The sequence below is a fragment of the Phaenicophaeus curvirostris genome, chromosome 9 (assembly GCF_032191515.1).
Source record: "Phaenicophaeus curvirostris isolate KB17595 chromosome 9, BPBGC_Pcur_1.0, whole genome shotgun sequence".
Taxonomy (NCBI): Eukaryota; Metazoa; Chordata; class Aves; order Cuculiformes; family Cuculidae; genus Phaenicophaeus; species Phaenicophaeus curvirostris.
Window position 1 is genome coordinate 12,873,054 of NC_091400.1, and position 20,710 is coordinate 12,893,763.

At 49.8% G+C, this 20,710-nt stretch overlaps 3 protein-coding genes across 3 annotated transcripts in view; 1 reads left to right on the plus strand and 2 right to left on the minus strand.

Annotated features, from left to right (window-relative positions):
• OAT (ornithine aminotransferase) overlaps positions 1-20,710 on the minus strand; it is a 73,256-nt gene that overhangs the window by 18,058 nt on the left and 34,488 nt on the right. The gene's annotated exons all lie outside the window — the stretch shown is intronic.
• NKX1-2 (NK1 homeobox 2) lies at positions 7,836-9,661 on the minus strand. The gene is made up of 3 exons (XM_069863564.1): positions 9,448-9,661; positions 8,488-8,533; positions 7,836-8,316 (listed from the first exon to the last, which is right to left on the minus strand). Exons 1-3 carry the CDS (start codon positions 9,659-9,661, stop codon positions 7,848-7,850), a joined length of 729 nt encoding a protein of 242 aa, XP_069719665.1. The 3' UTR covers positions 7,836-7,847.
• LHPP (phospholysine phosphohistidine inorganic pyrophosphate phosphatase) overlaps positions 13,352-20,710 on the plus strand; it is a 74,576-nt gene continuing 67,217 nt past the window's right edge. The window contains exon 1 of the mRNA XM_069863563.1: positions 13,352-13,481. Coding sequence (XP_069719664.1) covers positions 13,366-13,481 — 116 coding nt within the window. The 5' untranslated portion in view covers positions 13,352-13,365. The remainder of the gene's footprint in view (positions 13,482-20,710) is intronic.

Sequence of the window (20,710 nt, forward strand, 5' to 3'; positions counted from 1 at the left end):
AGGGTCGCAGGACACTTTCTTGAGTTTAACACTATCCCAGGTCTGCTGCAGCAAGTGTCCAGACTGCCTTGGTAGACAATGTTGAGGCAACGCAGCACCAGCTTTTGATTCTCTGATGGCACGGTAGTTTCTTACTCAGCTCAGAGGAAGAGTTCCTCACCTCAGAGTGAGAGCCAGAGCAGTCGAAGTGTTGAATATGGAGTTCATCCAAGTCATGAGGCTCAAGATACAAGTTCATAGTTAGCTAAATTCAATAAGAATCTGTAGCGCTGTCAGAAAGGTAGTCCCACCCCTATTCCCATCTCTAGGAAAGCCACAAAGATAATCCTTACCCTTTCTCCTCTTGTTGAAACCATGCTGCCACTAAGCAAAAAAAAAAATATACTTCTCTGAGCCAAAGGCAGATGTCAAGGCAAGACCTAGAGGTGAACACGTTGCCCTGGAGAGCTCAACTACAGCCCCAGCCTGACAGTCGTCAAGGTACTCCATCCCAAACAGCCTTCTGAGAGTGTGGGGGTGTTGCACACTCTACAGGCCAGCCTTGTGGATGTTTGAGTCATCTCTGAGCAAGGATCAATGAGAACAGTAGGTGGTGATGGGACTCCTGTAACATATGGGGATGCAGGTGTGTAACATCCCTTAGTTTGCCTGTGTTTGGAAAACATCTGGTGTAACACCAGCCCTGTGGCAGGCCAAAACTGTGCTGTGATAGACGTCTCCTGTTTGAAAGCATGTGCCTGGAAGAGACCCAAGAGAAGGTGAAGGTGCTTTATTACTGTGGTAGTAAGACACCAATGGATGGATAGATGGGTGGTTCCAAAGATTCTTTACTTGTTCTTTTCCAGCTTTCATTTTCATCAATGAGATCTGAAGTCCCTACTGCTTTTGGTAGTACCTGATACAGAAAAAACACTTTCCATGTCCCATATTTGTGTTATTCTGGTTATTTACTCACAGCAGAATTCTACATTATGACAGTTCTTGCGGGAGAAGAAGTCTTTCCTGCAGCATAGCTAGAATATTTTACAATGCTCTGTGTCAGAAATGAGAGTAACAAACTGTAATGTATGCAGAGCATATCTGGCTCTCAAGTTCAGTTAGGGATTTCTTTTTTGCTTGATATCTTTGAAGATAGTTTGGGAAAGCACCGCACAGGCCCCTCAGGACAGTGCTGTTTTATTGGGTGGACGTTAGTTAACTAAGCTTGAAGCACCACAAGCAACCCTTAGAGCTATAGTCCTATTGCAAGATAATCCTTGAGCTAAAGTTAATTTGTATTTGATTTGATTTGTATGTTGGCTTATTTTACAAAGACCTCAATGATATTCCATTTGTTACATGACAGTATGGATAACTGAATTATAGACTCAAAATAGTTCAATTTATTGTCTTCTGCTAAGCATTGTTTCCCATGTTTGAACTTACATTGAGTATTTGCCTTTGCAGCTCATTGACGCCCATGGCCAGAGCTCTCCACAGATGAGGTGAGACATTTGACTTGTATGTGAAACCTAGATTTAGAGGTAAACAATAAGCTCTTCTCAAACTTGCAGTTAATTAAATGAAAGAGCCTTTTTCTTTTTTTTTTTTCTGTATGACATTTCTGGCAAGCATTACATTCCTTGGGCATCATACTACCAAGAAAACACAAATAGGAGAGAATTGAGGGAAGACGACTTTCAGATGTACCAAGACAGAATAAAAGAGCTGTGCATCTTCAGCTTGCTAGCAACTGGGTTTAGATTTTTCTCTTCTCCAGACGTGCACCTCTGACAGTAGTGTACCTGCAGTTCCAGCAGCAACACAATACAGGCATGAGATCAATGACAGCAGAAAGTGGGCAGCAGTCTGAGAAGTCACTGGACCCTTGTAAATGGTATTTTCTAGCATAAAAATCAGAAATTGTGAAATGAAACAGAAAGAAAATCGGAGAGAGACAAAGTCAGTTAGAATTTCAGGTTTTCAAGTGCCTTATCTGTGAACTTAATTCTTCCTTGTACAAATGTATCTTTATTTGGCTCATGCAGACTTTCTGCTTCCTAACTTCCATTTTTCACTCTTGGATTTTATCAGGATAGTGATTTCTGCAAAAGACTTTACCTGCTTTCCAAGCTTTCAAAATTTGACCAAGGTGGCAACCATGACTGTCATGAGAGCACACAGAAAATGAAAACAAATGCATCTAACTGTGTAATAAGTATAAATACCTTGTCAACTTGGTGAATCTCAGGACTGAATATTGAACATCTGGATACACTTTATCTCAGTAGCTGGGAAACTCGTCTCAGAATTCTGCCCCAGCACATCTTCACCGGGTGAAGTGCGGGTGAAGTGTTTGACATTGCTGCAGCAAAGATTGCTGATCTTACTAAGTGGCGAGCACTCATCTGCTCAGGGCCACTGCGCTCTGGTACTGAGGACCTTCCATAACATCTGACGAGGTCGCGCTGTAACTGAGCATCATTGCAGTATAATATTAGTGAGATAACCTATGGCATCATCTGCCACATGTTGTTCCCATGGGATGACATGGTGTCAGCTCCTGAACTCCCCCACCCAGGACAATAAAGTAGCCTGTGATTTTCCAGAATACCACACAATTCAGAAAATTACAGCATTTCTTGATACATGTTAGAACAAGAGACTTTGCTTTAAAATCCATGTTTTTAAAAAACTTATTTCATAATTATTGTTTTCAAAAATCTCGCAATGTGAGATATATCAGAAATACAGAGCATACTGCCAAAAGGCAGGAAGATCTTAAGAAAGCAGAAAGATCTTCACAGAAATTACTTACCCCTAAGCTATCACATGGCTGTTTCTTAGAAGGGACAAGTAAACTTGTAAAGCAGTGCATCCATTCTTTGCTCTCTGTGGCTCATTTATCGTTTCTTCAAACTAATGCTCTTCTGTGACAATTTCAGCGAAATGCAGCATTTCTTGAATTCACCGTTACCTGTGCCTTCCGTGTAATTCAGTGGAAAGGACTGGCGCATAAGAAAAACTGTCAGCTAATGGCTGCCCACAAACACTAAACAAGAGGTGTTAGCACGGGAATTGGATGTTGGGACATTGTCACAGAGCTGACCTAACCTGGACGGAGAAGGCTTCAACCCAGTTGACTCCCAGTGTGTTGTCAGGTGCTTAAAGATCCACTGATACAAAACCTGACATCTTTTAAAGTTCCCATTTTGCAGTCTATGTATCTCTGTACGTTCTCTCCTTTTGAAAGAAATCAGTGTTTAAGGCCTCTTTTGTAAACAATAGCATTAAAATAAGTTCCATGATCAAAGCTACCATAACAAATCAGCACCTGTTGAAAGGAGTAAAATCTTTTATTTGTATTGGTGTCTTTGAAGGTATTTCCATTTGTCAGAGGCTGCCTGGTGGAAAAGCCCGATTCTTGAACACTGCTGAAATGCCTCTGCAGTGCTACAATGTACTGAAGCCCCATGGAATGCCGTGTTTTTAATTACGTTTTTTCACACTGAACATAGAAAATGAGATGATCAGCTTGAGAAAAAAAGCTATTAACAGCTTGGGGACTCTTCAGTGCTTGAAGGGGAAAATCAAAGGTAAATTGAGCTTAGTTTTTGTGCTACTAGCAAGGACAGGTAGTGTTCTTACAGGCTACATCAATCACAGGAACCACAAAACAGCTCCTGTGGAAACAAGGGCAAAGATGCCAACAAAGAGGCTAAAGCAAACCTGTAATGTGCAGGTTGTAAATTAGTTGCACGCATCATTACCTTCCCAGAAACTTTTACTGAGCATGCTACCAGAAGTAGGGCCCAGAACATGAGCTTTCCATGTCAAGAAGGTACCATAAAGATCTGTTCAAGTTGAATTTGGCTGATACGAGGTCATACTGAAAAGCAAAAAAAGTGCTCAGGTCTAGTGATGCAAGAATCCTGTTATCAAGGTTTCTGCAGGAGCATCTCACCCACCAAATATTTTGCTAGACGTCTAGTCTGTCGGAGATTGTGAAGCTGCTGAAATCAGGCTTTGGTCTCATTCATGACCAGTATGTGGGATCAAAGCAAGGCTTCTCAATCATTCCGCTTAGTGGGCTGATGAGGCATTTAATAGATTGGCTGCTGTATTTTGTGAGGCCTGTGATAAAAACATGGGTACCTTGACTTTCATTGTTTCTTTGAACGTAATGGGGGGGGGCTGTGAAACAAGGTGAACAATGGAAAGGATCTAGTTGTCGGGCTGATTGTACTGAGGCTGGGTTTGCGCCTACCCATTGTCATATAACGTGGGATTAGATATCCACATCCTTAAAAGGGCCTCAGTCTGCTTCATAGCCTACAGGAAAACTGCCCGCTGGGATCCAGCCTTCAGTGCCTGACTTTAAGTAACTGGTCCATGTGCTGCCACAGAACCTTCCAGTCGGCACCTTCAGCAATAAGAGGGAGGGGTCCAGCAATAGCGATCTGGAGCCTGCTGGACAGCTGAGTAAGGGAACAGCCACCGCACTACATCCCCTGCACATCAGCCACCCCATACAACACAGGTGTGTCTGTGTGTGCCCATGGCCAAGAGGACTCCTCCAGAAGGCATTGCTACGTCATTTCGACAGAAATACAACCTGTGGCACTTAATGTGCCACCGTGACAGTAAAAATCAGTGATCATGTTTCTGCTGAAGGAGCTGTTCTGACAGAAGCAGGACGCTCTGTCAGATGGCCTCTGCGCTCTCTGTCTGCCTTGTCTTGGGTCATCCCTGTCTCTCTCCAAGTGGTTCTACTTAATCTCAGTAAGGAAGAAGCCTACAGGTGGAAACCAGGGGATTCTATCCTCAGCTCAGCAACCTTTGTGTAGATGGCACATAGTTTATTACAGATGTTCTAGCAAACAATGAGACAGAGAAAAAGAGAAAGAAAGGAAATGGACTTTAGTTTGATTTTCCAGTCATGAATTACACAACAAATCATACTGGTTTGCTTCACAAAAAATGCTTCATCACTGACATTTCAAGAAATATATTTTATCTTTTGTTCCTCAATGTATCTAATTGTTTGTTATTTAATTTCTTCAGACTTTGCAAATACAACTGCATGACTTCGTTTTTTTTTTAAACTGGAAGTCTAATTAAACAGACATTTCTAACATTTCCCTAACTGCGATGCTATGGTGTTCCTCTCCACACTTCTTTCATTATCGGGTTAAATGAAGCTGATTTCCAAAGCACTTTTGTGGTTCCTGGACCACTAATATTGCCTATGCAGAGAGAAGGTATGGACCAAGCACTAACTTTTTGTCCAGTGATGAATGCCGTATGAGTCAAGAGCTTTCCCTTTCTGCACTGAAGCGCAGCTCGTGCTTTCTTGCTGTTCCATGACGCACCAAGTGTGTGCTGCTGCCAGAGGTGAGATTCCAGGCGCTGCCCCAGCTGCCGTGCTATGGTCCAGAACATAAATGGAAGAGAGCATAAGCAAAGCTCTGCCCACAGCTGCATGACTCAGGCTGGTACCAGAGGTTTTGGCAGCCTGAAACCCAGGTGTTCTTGCCTGCTCCCTGCAACACCATCTCTGCAGACCATGTGGTGGGAGTGAGGGAGGCCACTGACTTCCCTGCTCTCTCTAGAGCATTTGAACTCAAAACTCTTTTAATATAGATGCAGTTTTTGGTTTTCACACATGGGATGTACTTGTGATTCCTTTTAACATCCATATTCAGCTGTGAGTAAAGTCAGTTTTTGTCTGTGCTTGATAATATTGCACAAATCTGTATTCCAAATTGTTGGATATAACGGATACTCAGCGGGGCATTTCTGAAAGTGTTACCAGTGCGAATAGCACAATCTGAACAACGCGCTTCTTGACGGCAATTGCTGTTTCCAGGACTGCTCTGGAGTACAGCTGCAGTGAGTGGCCAGTTGCACATCCCTAACTAGCAGCCAAAGACATCACCCACCTGAGCAGCCGCTTCCTCAACAAAGCCAGAGGGGAAGGGGCTGCCCAAGGGCTTGGAAGCACTTAGCCAGCAAGGTTTTGGTGGCCTGGGATCAGTGCCATGAAATCCACATTTACACTGAGGGAAGAGAACAAATCACATGACAAATGACAGGGCACCCGTCTTTTTTCCTGCCAGAGATTTCAATGCTCTGCAGGTGACAAACTATTCCGTGCTCTGGTAACATCTTAGAGTGCTGGCCAAATGAAATCAAGAAATGGTGTTTGCATGTACCCGGTGGTGGAAGTCACAAATAGGCAAGGGGATTTAGGTCTGGTGGGTCCCAACTTGAGGCAGGGACGAGGGACCAGAGGAGCCTGCTGGAGCCCCTGTCTCTTCTGGTGGTGCCTGAGCTCTGAATGGACTTGAGGCAGCCAGGACTGGGCAGCCAGCTTGTCTGCAGCACTGCATCCCGATGGCTCAGACAGCTGGGGCTGCTGACTGAGTGGCCAGAAGACAAGGCAGCTCTGGACGTGTGCTGAGCGGTTGTGATGACTCCTGTCTCAAGTAACGCTAACTTCAGTCAAATTAGGGTTAAAAAGTTACTTTAATTAACCTGCAAGTAAATACGTTCATGCAGCAGTTATGACTTCCAGAACCATGACCTGAGGTGAACCTCTTGTTTTGTTAATAGCTACGCAAACAATAGAGGAGGCACCGAACACCTCCTCCTTGGCATGGAAAGACAACTGCAGGCAGGGTGCAGGCAGCAGCCATTCCCCATGGCTGGCCTTGTGGGTTTCAGACCCTCGCACCCGGCAAAGCTGTAAGTCAGGAAGGCAATGTCAGTAAAGAGGAGTGTCCTGGGAAGCCTGTCCTCGCAGATGGCCGGAGGTGGGATACCACCTGCCATCTGGGATTCACACCTAGCGGGGAAGCAGCCCAGAAAGCAAAAGCTGCTTTGTCCAAGTAGAATTAAAAACAATTCAACATGGAATACTTTAAAAAAACTTTTTATTTAGACAAACACAGAAACAGCCAGATAGGATTTATGGGTCAAGTGTTTTGGTTGGAGACCCAACATGTATTTTAAAGCATCACAAGATGCAGTCTTGATCAGCGTGTCGTAATATTTTGTGAAACTGCACAAGACAGTTTTTTTTAAAGCAATTATTTCCCATCCGTTCAGGGACAGATAAGCCCCCAGCTAAAATTCCTTTTCATTCCGGTGCTTGTAACAATGAAGATGAAATGTGATTTTTCCTTTCTAACAAACGCTCAAAAAGAAAGCAAAAACCAAAAAGCAATTTCTCTCTTGTGGAAAATAGGTCTCGGCATGCTGGAAACTTGGCGTTTTGTTTATTTTCTACCACAAATGCCCCATTTCTAAAGAAATGAACAATGTAATCATTTTCTCTGATTTATGTTTTCTTTTCTGCCTCATTTGGCACCAATGCCGTGTTACTACGAGAACAACCGTTGTCTGCACAAAGAACCATCTCGAGGCGTCTTATCCCCTTCCAGTCCCGGGGAATGAACCGCGAGGGAAGGCCGAGCGCCTCCCCGCCGCCCGGGCGGCTCCTCTCCTCGCCGGAGGACACGGAGCTTTCTCAGGCGCAAGGAGCTGTTCCGGTAGGGGCCACGCACACAGCTCGCGGTTTCAGGTCAGGCGTCGGACACGATCATAAAGCCGGACCGGTCACAGCCTAGTCCCACGAGCACCTGCGGAGCCCGGGGACGCCTTTCCCGGGTCCGAGCTGCCCGGGCAGCAGCCCCGAGCCGTGCGGGGCCGGAGCGGAGCCCGGAGCAGCCTCGAGGGGATCGGTGTCGCACGCGTCCCCTCTCCGGCGCCCGCAGTCACATCTCGAAGCCCCGCGGCCGCAGCGGGGCAGGGGTGGCGCCGCGCCCGCCCCGGGGGTCCCGCCGCCCCGGGGTCCCGCCCGCGGCTCAGAGGTGCGGGGCGTAGAAGGGCCCGAGGTAGGCGGGCCCGAGGAACGGGGCGAAGGGTCCGCCGCCCAGCGGGAGCAGCGCGGGCAGCGGGGGCAGCGCGGGGCGCGGCGGGGAGCGGGCGGCGGGCGGCGGGGCGGCGGGGCTGCCGGGGGACGGGGCCCCCTCGGCGCCCGGGTGCTGCTTCTTCCACTTGGTGCGGCGGTTTTGGAACCAGATCTTCACCTGCGTCTCGGTGAGGCTGAGCGACAGCGCCAGGCTGAGCCGCTCGCACACCGACAGGTACCGCGTGGCGCGGAACTTGCTCTCCAGGGCCACCAGCTGCTCGTACGTGAAGGCGGTGCGTGCCCGCCGCGGCTTGCCGGTCGCCCCGCACCGCCGGCGGCCCCGCGGCGAGCACGGCGGCTCGGGGCTGGCCCCGCACGGCTCCCCGGGACCGGCCCCCGCCGCCCCGCACTGCTGCTCCGGGCTGGCTCCTCCGGTCCCGCACTGCTGCTCCGGGCTGGCTCCTCCGGCCCCGCACGGCTCCTCGGGACCGGCTCCTCCGGCTCCGCACGGCTGCTCCAGACCGGCTCCTCCGGCTCCGCACGGCTGCTCCAGACCGGCTCCTCCGGCCCCGCACGGCTCCCCGTGGGTGCGCTCCTGCCCCGCTGCCGCCGCTCCGCGCTCCGCCGGGGGATGCGCATCTGCGGGGAGAGGGCGGGGGTCAGGGGGCGCCGCTGAAACCCCCACACCCGACCCTGCTACTCCGAACCCCCGCAAAGGCAGCCCTGCTCCTCCAAACTCCCCCAAACCCAGCCCTTCTCCTCCAACCCCGCCGAACCTAGTCCTTCTCCTCCGACCCCTCCCAAACCCGGCCCTGCTCCTCCGAGCTCCCCAAACTCAGCCCTTTCCGCCCCCTTCCCCAAACCCAGCGCCGCAAAACAAGGGAATCGGTAAAATAAAATAAAATAAAGGCAAAGCGCCGCCCGCCGAGAGAGTGCCTCTGCCCCGCGGTGCCACCGCACCTGCGGCGGGGGGGCAGGAGCCTGTCGGTATGGATTTGTTTCCAATTAAAAAAGAAGTTATTAAAGGTCCCCTCTGAAGCGAAATAAATCCCCCCGCCCCCTCCCCGCGCTAATGGAGTTTCAGATTTGCGAGGGCCGGATCGATAGATGTCATCTATTAAAGGTAAGTTCTAATCGAACGCCGTCGGGCTCAGGCCGGGGGAAGGAGGTCCGGGAGGGCTCCCGCAAGCTGCGGGCGGCAGATAGGCGGGCGGCGGTAATGGGATATCGATCGGCGGGAGCCGAGGCGTCCTCCGCCGTGGACGGATCGGCCACCGCGTCCCGGGGCCGGGATCCTCCCGCTCCGGGCGGGACGGGGCTGCGGACCCGCCCGTGGGTGCGGCCGGCGGGACGCGCGGACCCATCCCTTGGCAGCGCCGAACCCCTCCGGCTCCATCCCCCTTCCCCGAGGGAGGAGGATCATCCCACCCGGGGATGCCCCGGGGACGTCTCCGGCGGGACACGCGGATAACTCTTCCCTCTCCATCGCCGAGCCTCCGGCACGGCTCCGTCCCCTTCCGCACCCTCCCGCGGAGCCTCGAGCGCGCTCCTACCGTGCGGCTCCGGTCCGGTCCCCGCGCTGCCGGCGGCTCCGTCCCGTCCAGCCGCGACCGCTCCCGAAGTTTTGTCCCGCTCGCCCGCGCGGGGGGCGCCTCCGGGACCGCGGTTCCTGCTGAACTTCCGCGGGTCCAGGATGTCTAAGATGGAGAAGGAGGTTTTACGGCGGGTGGGTGCCGCCGCGGCCCCGCGCTCCGGGCATTCGGGCATCCCCGGGGCCGGCCCGCCGCAGCGCGGGCGCGGAGCGGAGTGAGCGGCGCGGGGGGCGGCGGGCGGGGAGGGAAGGGGGCGGTGGGGCAGGGGAGGGGGCGGCGCAGCCATTGGCAGCGGCCCCGCGCCCCCTCCCCGCGCTGCCTCCGCGGGGCGCCCGGCCGCCTCCTCCCGGCATCCCACCGCGCATCCCCGCATCCCGGCGGCGGGGCCCGCCCGTTACCTGCCCCGGGGGTGCGGCCGGGAGCCCGGGGCCCTTCGGCAGCGCGGAGGGGGAGGCGGCACGGGGCAGCCCCCCCCGCCCGGCCGCCTCCGTCCCTCTGCTGGCCCGCCTGCACCTCCCCTGGGCCGGCGGGGGGGCGCTGGGACGAGCCCCCTGGGCCAGCGGGACCCGACGGGCAGGGATGGCTCCCGCATCCCCTTACTGCGCAGAGCGGGCTCCGGGCTCGAGGCGCTGCCTCTGCCACCGGTTGCTGTTCCAGATGTGGACCTAGCGTGTGTTCCACCAGGAGAAATGAGCAGCTTTTCACTTTGGGCCAACTCGGTCTGGTTCAGACTCTGGGCCGAAGGCTGCCACGACCCCTGAACTCACCCGTGGCATTCACACTGTTCCCAGTCGGCGGGCAGGGAAACTGAGGCACGCCGGTGCTGGGGGAGGACATGCCCCCAGCGCAGCCCCCTGACCAGCCCTCGGGTGGGAATGCCTGGGTGTCCCATCACGCCTGTAACTGGGACAGCGTAGGCAGGAGCAGTCCAAGCCTCTCCACCCACACCAGTCCCCTGACCACAGCCGCTCCTGGCTAGCCACGCTTATTCAAACTTGCTAGCGATGTCTGTCTGTGTGTCCGTATCTGCTCGGGGGGATGCTGCCCCCCTCCTTAGCCTTCCTGCGGTTTGTTGATGCTGTGAATCAGGCCAAGGTGCAGATAGGGGGTCACCCTTCAGCCGGAGGCGGCCCTGGATGGGTATTGGCTGCTCCACCTGCTTTTATTCCTAAGAAGAGGTGCAGACCAGAGCCCTCCTCCTCTTTACAGGGGTCTCAGCCTCAGCAGGACTGGGCCTTCCATTTGCCATTGCAAAGGCATAGGCCTCAAGATAAGGGGAAAGCAAGAAGATGAGAGGAAGATGTGTAGGGCGATGTGATTACAATTAATTGTTAATTATGTGGTGGCAGCATCCAAGAGCCCGTATGGTGCTGGTCTCTGGTATGGCATGACTTACAAGTGTGGAAGAGAATGGAACCCTGTCTTGACGAGTTCACACGCTGAAACTACAGAGGGATAAAACTTCACTTTGGGGATGCACCCTGAGTGGAAATCAAGGTGGTGGTGAACTGGAAAACACTGCTGTGTGTTAGTCAAGTATTGCTCATGTATTTAAAGTTCCTGGAGGTGCAGAAGAAGGAGAAGGAAGGGGAGGAACAGTTGCAGCTGCTGGACAGCTTGCTTCGAAAAAGATCAAATGAAGAAAATTGATACGAAGTCTTAGTGCAGATCTTATTAATGTTTTTTAAACAGGGTTCTTTTTGTGACACAACATTAGTTTCAAACTACATGGAGAAATCATAGGCATTGTGATATGGTAGATAAGCTCATGGCTCACTACTGTAGGAACGCTCGCAAGCCTTGGCAACACCAGAGGTTTTTTATGTTTGAAAGGAAACAAAATCTAATCTGATAGAGGTGAGGCTACAAATAACTTCTCTTTGAGGTGTGGTGTCTGCAGGAGCTGAGAAGGTAAATTGTAGCCCTAAGATTAATTTGTGAGCTAGCAGACATCTTCAGGTGTCATCAGCTTAACACACGCACGCACGCCAACCTACAAACATACATGCACGAAGAAAGGCACACATGAAGCAGCACACACCCACGGATTACTTTTAGCAGTCTGTTTGAAGTTGGTCCATTTCCCAGCTTAAGCATTAAAATTCAGGCCGAGTGCTGTCTTTAAATTGCTTTGATGCTAGGTGGGTTTCAACCCTGACCTGTCCTGACGGCAAGTGATGGCTGTAACAAGCAGTGGATCGATATTCATAGCAGGTGTCCTGGACTGATAACACTGTCCAAGACAATGTTCACTATCGGAGGAGACAGCTGAGATATTGCACCATTAGTGATGTTGTTTTAAATAATCTGATCCATTTCTGGGTCTATTTAACGAATTTCACAGTTTTGATACTATCTTTAAGGAGGAATCGGGGGCTATTCCAGAAAACTGTGATGCCAATCAATGCTGCCAAGGCTCCTCTTCTCTTCTTAAAACAAAGCAGACTGCAATTCCACCACAGCTCCTTAAATATTCTGGAGTCATGGCACGCTGTTGAGAATGTTGGCAATAGGAATGTGTTCGGACTTTATTGAGGGGGACAACAACATTATCTGTGAAGCTGGAACATAGCTGATGAAATCTCATCTGTGGCTGAGCACGCAGCGGCTGGGTTCAGCTTTGTGTGACGAGGCAGGGGTGTCGTCTCGGCTGTCGCATGAAGTGCTGGGCACGTATGAGGAGAGGCTGTGGAGGCAGGACAGGGTTGAGCTGGTATGGGTCTTAGCAGGCTCCTGATGGTGTGTGGGTCTGCACCTCGGTCCCAAGGTGCCCAATCCTGCCCTGCTTCAGCTCCTGCAGGCCCAGGGCAAACTCATGGAGCAGAACAGGAATCCACCAGTAGCATCCCACAGTGGCCCTGCTCCTGAAAGAGCTGCGGGATGGAAACACACCGAGCACATCACCACGCTAGGAAAGCCCTGACCCAAGCCAAGGCCTGGGGGCTGATGCAAGGGCATGGTGGAACAGTGGTCCTTTATAGAATCATTGTACAATTGTTTGGTTGGAAAAGACTTTTGAGATCATGGTGTCCAACTGCCCCTGACCATTACCAAACCAGATCCCTGAGCACCTAATCTACCCAGATTTTAAACCCCTCCAGGGACAGGGACTCCATCACCTCCCTGGGCAGCCTCTGCCAGGGCCTGACAACCCTTTCTGTGAAGCAATTTTTCCTAACGTCCAATCTAAGCCCCCCTGGCACAACTCGAGGCCATTTTTTCTTGTCCTATCACCTGTCATTTGCAAGAAAAGACCAGCACCCACATTGCTGCAACCTCCTTTCAGGGAGCTGCAGATCAATGATGTCTCCCCTCAGGGAGGTCTCCCCTCTTCTCCAAGCTAAACAGCCCCAGGTCCCTCAGCCTCCCTTCATGATGCTGTTGGAGCAGGGCCGGAGGAGGCCATGGAGATGATTTGAGGGCTGGAGCCCCTCTGCTAGGAGGCCAGGCTGGGAGAGTTGGGATTGTTCAGCCTGGAGAAGGCTGTGGGGAGACCTTAGAGCAGTTTCCAGTACAGAAAGGGGTGACAGGGAAGCTGAGCATGGAGTGATGGGACGACAGGAACGGCTTTAAGCCGGAAGGGAGAAGACTGGGATGACATCTTGGGAAGAAATGTTTTCCTGTGAGGTGGGGAGGCCCCGGCCCAGTCTGCCCGGAGCAGTGGTGGCTGCCCCGTCCCTGGAGGTGTTCAAGGCCAGGTTGGATGGAGCTTGGAGCAACCTGATGCGGCAGGAGGTGTCCCTGCCCATGGCAGGGGGTGGGACTGAATGGGCTTGGAAGCTCCTTCCAACCCGAACGGGACAAACCACGGACAGCGAAGGGAGGCGGGGCGGCAGCCATGGCGGGGCGGGGCGGCCCTGGCGGGGCGGGGCGGCGGCCATGGCGGGGTGGGCGCGCGCGGTGCGGGCGCTGGTGCTGGACGTGAGCGGCGTCCTGTACGACAGCGGCGGCGGCGGGGGGACGCCCATCGCGGGCTCGGCTGAGGCCGTGCGCAGGTGCGGGGGGCCGAGCGGCGGGGGTGGGGGCCGCCGGTGCGGAGGTGGGAGCCGGGAGGCCGCGGGGGCCCGGCCGGTGATGCGGGGGGAGGAGGAGGAGGCCCCCGGGGCCCCCCGCGGGCGTGGGGCCGGGCTGGCTGCGGCGCCGGTGACGGGCGTTAAAGCGCCGCCCGCCCTGGATCCGCGCTGCTTTAGAACCATAGAATCGCCAGGTTGGAAAAGACCCACCGGATCGTCGAGTCCAACCACTCCTATCAAACACTAAACCATGCCCCTTAGCACCTCACCCACCCGTGCCTTAAACACCTCCAGGGAAGGTGAATCAACCACCTCCCTGGGCAGCCTGTTCCAGTGCCCAATGACCCTTTCCGTTAAAAATTTTTTCCTGATGTTCAGCCTAAACTTCCCCTGGCGGAGCTTGAGGCCATTCCCTCTTGTCCTGTCCCCTGTCACTTGGGAGAAGAGGCCAGCACCCTCCTCTCTACAACCTCCTTTCAGGTAGTTGTAGAGAGCAATGAGGTCTCCCCTCAGCCTCCTCTTCTCCAGGCTAAACAACCCCAGCTCTCTCAGCCGTTCCTCATAAGGCCTGTTCTCCAGCCTCTTCACCAGCTTCGTTGCTCTTCTCTGGACTCACTCCAGAGCCTCAACATCCTTCTTGTGGTGAGGGGCCCAGAACTGAACACAGGATTCGAGGAACGGTCTCACCAGTCCTGAGTCCAGAGGGAGAATAACCTCCCTGGACCTGCTGGCCACGCCGTGGTTGAGTCACCTTCCCTGGAAGTGTTTAAGGGACGGGTGGATGAGGCGCTGAGGGGCATGGTTTAGTGTTTGATAGGAATGGTTGGACTCGATGATCCAATGGGTCTTTTCTAACCTGGTGATTCTATGATTCTATGTTTCTGGGCATCGAGGGCAGCCTTTAAGCGACAAAGGCAGCGTCTATGCTCTGTGTGGAGTTTCCCTGACCCACTGCAGAAAATCCTGATGCTTTCCACATGGCGTGTGCTGCTGAATGCACCTCACTTGAAATGTTTTAAACATCAAAACACTGAACCTGTGCAAAGCGTTGGCAGCCTGCTTGGTGAGTGCAGCTGAGGATTCTGTCCTCTGGGGCCACGCAGCTTGGACGTGCTTCTGGTGAGTGCTTTATTGAGCAGGGAAATCTGCTGGGAGAAATACTGAAACTGCTGAAATTAATCACGTGGGTGTAGTTAAGCATGCGCCTAAACATTCACACAACAGCCATGGAAAAAGTGTATCTGTAGGAGATCCCAACATACTGGTAATAAAAGAAGTCTACTGCCTTTTTTTGTTGTTTTTTTTTTTTTAACTCTTTGTTCATATTTCTTGAAATACACATAATGGGCACATAGTGTCATCAGATGAGACTGCTGCTTTTGCCTGCAGGATAACTTTCTAGCACCATCCAAAAGCAGCGTTTGGAGCAAGTTTAAGGCTTGTGGAGGCTCTCAGCCTGTTTGTGGTGCTCAGCTGGCTGGGGAAGCTGTGGATGCTGAGGTGGCTGACAGGACTGCAGCTCTCCAAGGGAATCTGCTGAAATTAGCCGGGGGAAGAGTTGCTTTTATAAAGACATTGTATTGAAATCCTATGGCAGTGGGTTTTCCATGGGATCACATATGACTTCAGTTCCCATTCCTCCACGTCTTCATACATGATATTTCAGTGGCGTTTCTGTAGCTGTGCTGCAGGCTCAGGTTGCAAGACAACTCCTGGGAGAAAAGGCTTGGAGCAAAACTGAGGTGTTTCTTTCCCCTGGGTACACAGAGCAGCCCATTCTCTGACTGCACAGGGGCAGTGCCGCAGGCACAGCCTTTGCCAGAATTAACCTCCCGTGGCTTTCCTTCTTGTCTCACTCAAACCCTCCTTTTAATTGAGACCTATGCCAGACAGTCTGTCGGTGAAGCAGAGTCTTCTCCTGCTCTCCATCTCCCAGGAGGACACGTCTTACCACCCTCCTCTCGCTCCTTGCTGACTGGCACTTTCTGCTGGGACCATTGCATTTGTGCAGTGCATCTCAGCCCTGCCACGAATTGTGGTGAGGCGTCCAGGCATGGCCAAACCAGACATAAATAACAACAGCTACGTAATTACTGCCAGAGGGCAGATCATTCATTTAAAAACTAGGGCATAATCAATAGTACCTGCCTCACAGTTTGCCGGATGCTTTTGACATGTTGGGTTTTCTCTCCCAGATTTCTAAGCTTTGTGTTCAATCACTTCTGTCACTGCGTTTGCTGGAACCTCCCATGTGGAGGCATTGCAAACTGTGCTTTAACATGTGGAAATGTCAGAAATGTGCCAGTGAAACAACAGTAAAACGCTGGCCTTGAGCTGAATATGAGATATTGCAGGCTTCCTCCTGAAATGCTGGAGATGTCTGTGAGGCTCCTTCGCAGCTCTCTGCTTGAGGCTTGCTTCCTAGGGAGTGTGCTGGGAACGTAGTAGCTGTTCTTAGAATATGTGGGCACGGAGGGGCTCCGTGTCAGCCAGCAACAGAGAAGCAGTGGTTGTAGCTGTGGAGACTGGGGACAAGACAAGTGGGTAAAGAAAAGTGCCAGGAAGGAGAAGAAAATCAAAACACTTTTTTCTGGTCATTTAGTGTAAGCGATGAAGAATCATTTGCCGTGGGTAAAGTCAAGTAGCCTTATTTATCTGCCCTGTTAGGCTGATAATTGTTGTAGCTCGCACCATTTAAGATCTTTATTGACTCATTATCCTATTGCCAGTTGGTCATTATTATTTGTGGCTCCGTCATAGCACAGCTCGGTGGTTTCAAGCAGATGGATTAGAGCTAAAAGCAGCACTTTTTTAATTAATTAATTTTGTATCAATTAAAAAGTCATATAGCTAGGAATTTTAAAATTGATTCAAATTGGTGTGGTCTTTTGCTAAAAGAGATGTCTAAGGTCTTTTAGTGCATATGGGTGTCCAACAGGAGTATTACATACTCTTGGTAATTCATACCACAGATACAAACTCTGATCATGTGGCGGCTGACCTGTTCTCTTTAGACTGTCTTGCTACGCACCGTTATAGCAATTAACGTCGTGTAATGACACATAGTACACACCAATAACAAATATAAGTAAGCACTTTCATTTGCTCTTGGTTTCATATGGCTGAAGACATTTTGACTCCACTAAAACTACTTTTTCTGCATAATTTTTCTTGTTTTAAGCCAAGTTCTGCTAAGCAGTTATTTCAGTTGGTGTTTGAAAGCATGGTGATGTGGGTTCTTCCAGCAGAATGCGGCCTGTTTTATATTTGTGTTGGCTGCAGGGGGTGGTTCTCTTTCATTTGTTTCTGTCTAGCAGTATGGCCAGATGGAGAGGAAAATATCCAGAAAAGCTGATGGACACAGGAACATCCTGACCAGGATGGCATTCAGTGACACACCTCCCTGTGCCATAGAGACTCTCCTGAGGAAAGCGACAGTAGTCACTGTCCAAGCTGGTGTAACTTGTGATTAAAAAAAAGAGTATTATGACTGGGAATGCCTTATTTATTGCTAATGTACATGCATCTCTGATCAATTTTACCTGTGAAATATCTTAGCGTTAGGCATGTGCTGCAAATGAACTGGTGAATCAGAGGCCAAAAGATGAACCTCTGCAGTATTTGTTGTACAGAGCAGACCTCCTCCTGTGCTCAAGTAAGGATAAGGTGAATCCGAATCCTTCTTGTTACCAGTCTGGACTATGGCAGACAGGCATCCATGTGCCTAAGGGCATTGGCACCCCTTCTTTCACCCTGAAGCCAGTGTGCCAGAAGTGTCATTAAATCCACCATGGACTATTACTGTTAGCTTCAGGTGGGGATTTTGGAGTTGTTGATGACTAGAAAACCCAAGAGCAGCTTGATAATTTGGCCTTTTAAATCTCCTAACCTGTAATGGTTCGGGATCATTTAGTTTACTGTGGCGTGTGGTTGTTGTTGTTTTAATAAAATCCTTACTACGGAGTTAAATAAAACACATCTCTTCCAAGTCTGTGCAGTTAACTGGCAGACACTGTAGAACTGATCAGAAAGCCCAGGAACAAGATCAGAAAGCCCATCTGGAGCCAGCTTTAACAGTGCCTCTGTACGGCACCGTTTTTTGTCTTAATTGATTTGCACAGCATTGACACCAGGTGAGCTATTCTCTTTTTATCTTTCAAATAGCAGGGAGCTGGTCTCTTACAAGACAGAAGGTGGTTAAACATCTATCAAAGATGCCCACCCTGTGCTCTGCTATTTGCATTTACAGCCTGTGCTGATAGTGTGTCCATTAGCATATCCATATGAAAAGCACACAGTGGCTGGACATTTACAACATCCTGTTGTTTGGCCAGAATAGTGCATCTGTTAGCACAACCTTTTACAGAGTCCTTTAAAAGAGCAGCGGAAATCTGAGAAGCTAGGAGGCTGCGGAGCAGCTGGACAGTCATGTTAAAGTAGAATACCCAGAGAGTTGAACAAGGCAAAGATTGTGAGGACAACAAGCGGAACTGGAACTGTAAAGCAATTCAGCATGTGGGGGTTCGGGTGGGACAGTTGTGAGCTTACAAAGAGCCATCTGAGAGTGTGTGTGTGACAAGGAGTAGGAAACCTTTGTTGTCGCAGAAGATACCCGAAGCTGGCTTAGCACAGTCCACAGTCCATGCAGATGTTCAGTGTTCCAAAGTTTGCTGTGCCGTCAGGTCATGCAATAGCAAAGGAGTTGTTCCTCCTAGAAAAAGACTTTCAAATAAGCTATACAACCTCTTGTGTACATATCTGTTCATTTGTCTTTGCATTTAACTCCCTTTGCACTTTCTATCCATGGATCCCAAAGAAAAGGAGGTGTCACTGGCTCATTCTGAAGCAGCAGAGACACAAAAAGATGAAAGTAGTTCAGTGTTGTCATGTAGCTGTTCAGTGACAGCCAGGAAGAGTCAGGAACTGATCCTCACTTGTCACAGCTGCACTCTAGCCTGTAACATAAGCTGTGGCCTCAGTTTTCGGAGAGCAGTGGACCTTCCTAACCCTTATTTGCTTTCCTAATCATCAGTGTTCATTATTGTCATAGGAAGATCGGTGTCCTTGAAGCTGTGGGTGCTATCTACACGAATCACATGAGTAAGTGCTTACACTTCTGGAATTCAAACACCATTAACCTTTAGTGGTTATTTATTTATTTTATTTATTTACCAACAAAGAGTAACAGCAGATACTACAGTGATAGCTGCTCCCTGACTGCGCTTGTTCATCCACTACCGTGTGTGAATACTGGTTAATGCCTGAAGTGATGGTGATGATGATGAGCAGCACTCTGCTTTGCTCTGTGCTTTAGAGCTTGAGACTTCTCTCCTACTACTGAGGTAGTAGGAATTTTGTTCCTTGTCTTTTGTGTTTGGTCAACTCATTCTGGAATCTTCAAATCAAGCCCGATTCCTTTGTAGTATCGCCGTTCAGATTCCATGCTGTCTTTGCAAGTATTGTGCTGAAAGTAGTTATCGATTGCTTCCAGATTAAAATCCCACTAAGTTTGTTGGAATGCAGCTTGGTCTTTGAGCTATTGCAGTGAAATGGTACAGTACTTTCTAAAGCAGATAAGCAGGGCACATGCGAGTGAATTCTTTCTCTGTAAAATAGGCTAAATGAAACCTTTCGGCAATTTGCTTCCTTTTTCTGAGAAACAGAATTTATTAATTGCAAACCAGTGCTGTTTGTATGCAAAGTAAGAATTCAGCAGTGACAAAGATTACACCATTAAAATTTTAGTCAAAACCAAGTTATGAGTAGCTTTGAAGGTTAAACCTCCCCACTGCTTTTAGCACAGAACAAGAGCTATTGGACTGTGGTTCATTATACTGTCCTTAAAAATGTTTTGCTGAATGGGAATATGTGTATTCCAGACCTGTTTGTGCTCACTGAGTCCCCAGAGTTCAGATTTTTTTTTCTTGGCAGCTCTAAAGTGGAGAGTTACCAAGTGTTTAAAGTCCAACAGAGTTTACTTTGCTGGGAAAACACACCCCTGTGTTTGAACCATGCTGTTGTCTTGCTGCGGCATAACAATCCACAACAGGAGGAGGTGACAAGCCCCAGTTCAGTTCTTGCAGTGGGGTTAAAGGGACTATTAAGTGTAACACTTCAAACTCGTTTTGTAATCAGCAGCAGTTAAATGCATCTCATTACTGAACATAATGGGCCAGAAAGACTTTCCTTATATTCTGCTTTGTTCTTCCTTTCTGCAGATTCACTTAAAAAAGCATGTGCTATGTTTATTAAATACATCATTTGAGATTTCACTGTTGTGGAATATTATTGTCTACAAAATCTGCAGACAAATCTGTTGTCTGTACTTATGTTCAGGCAGGTGGAGTATGACTTTTGTTATCATGTGATTTGTTCAGTATTCAGGTATTCAGCTGTACTTGATGTGTCAGAGAAAGGCAGCCTTTGTAGGAAATTCAGGACAAGACAGGCTTTTTAATGTACAACTTCCAGTATTTATTTCTACCTCTGGAAAATTCTGAATGATTGAAATACCTAAATAAAGGCATTGGTAGGTTTTTAAAGTTTACTTTGAACTACAGGTTAGTGATTTTTTAGTTTTTGCTGTCACACAGTGTTAAAGCAGTGTTCCAGAGTCTTTAGTTTTATTATAGTGCTCTTTCTTATCTCACACTGCCCACCCTTAAAATACAATTGGCCCATTTTCTTGTGGCTCCTTCGCACATGCCTATTAATTTGCCTTCGTTCCTGTTCAGAAGTAATGCCCTCCTATTTTTTAATCCTTTTTCAATCCTTCCTTTGGATTGTCTCCAAATTGTCCACTTCTATATATAGGGAGAGGTGAGCCACATGGATCTGGAGAGGAAATTGTGCTCAGGAGATAGCAGATGTAGGGATGAGTTTCAGACACAGGAATGCAAGGGGAAGTGGGGCCAAGAAGTGCAGTACGTAAGAATTTGCCAGGCCAGCCTTGGTATATAGAGCAGAAAGCTGAACCACTGGAAATGAGGAGTTTTAATGAGCTTGCTGTGCTCAGAGCCAGTGACAGGCTGAAGGGAGGTGAAAGAGCAGGTCAGAGAGCAAGAGTAGCATTAGGGATGTGTCTGCACGATTTAAGCAGTTTGGACACGCTGTGAAGGTGGCAGAAATCAGGGGAATGGAAAGATGTGGACACTAGGACAGAGAAAGAACAACCAGAAAGCAAGCCAAGGTCACTGTGTCACAGGCAGGCT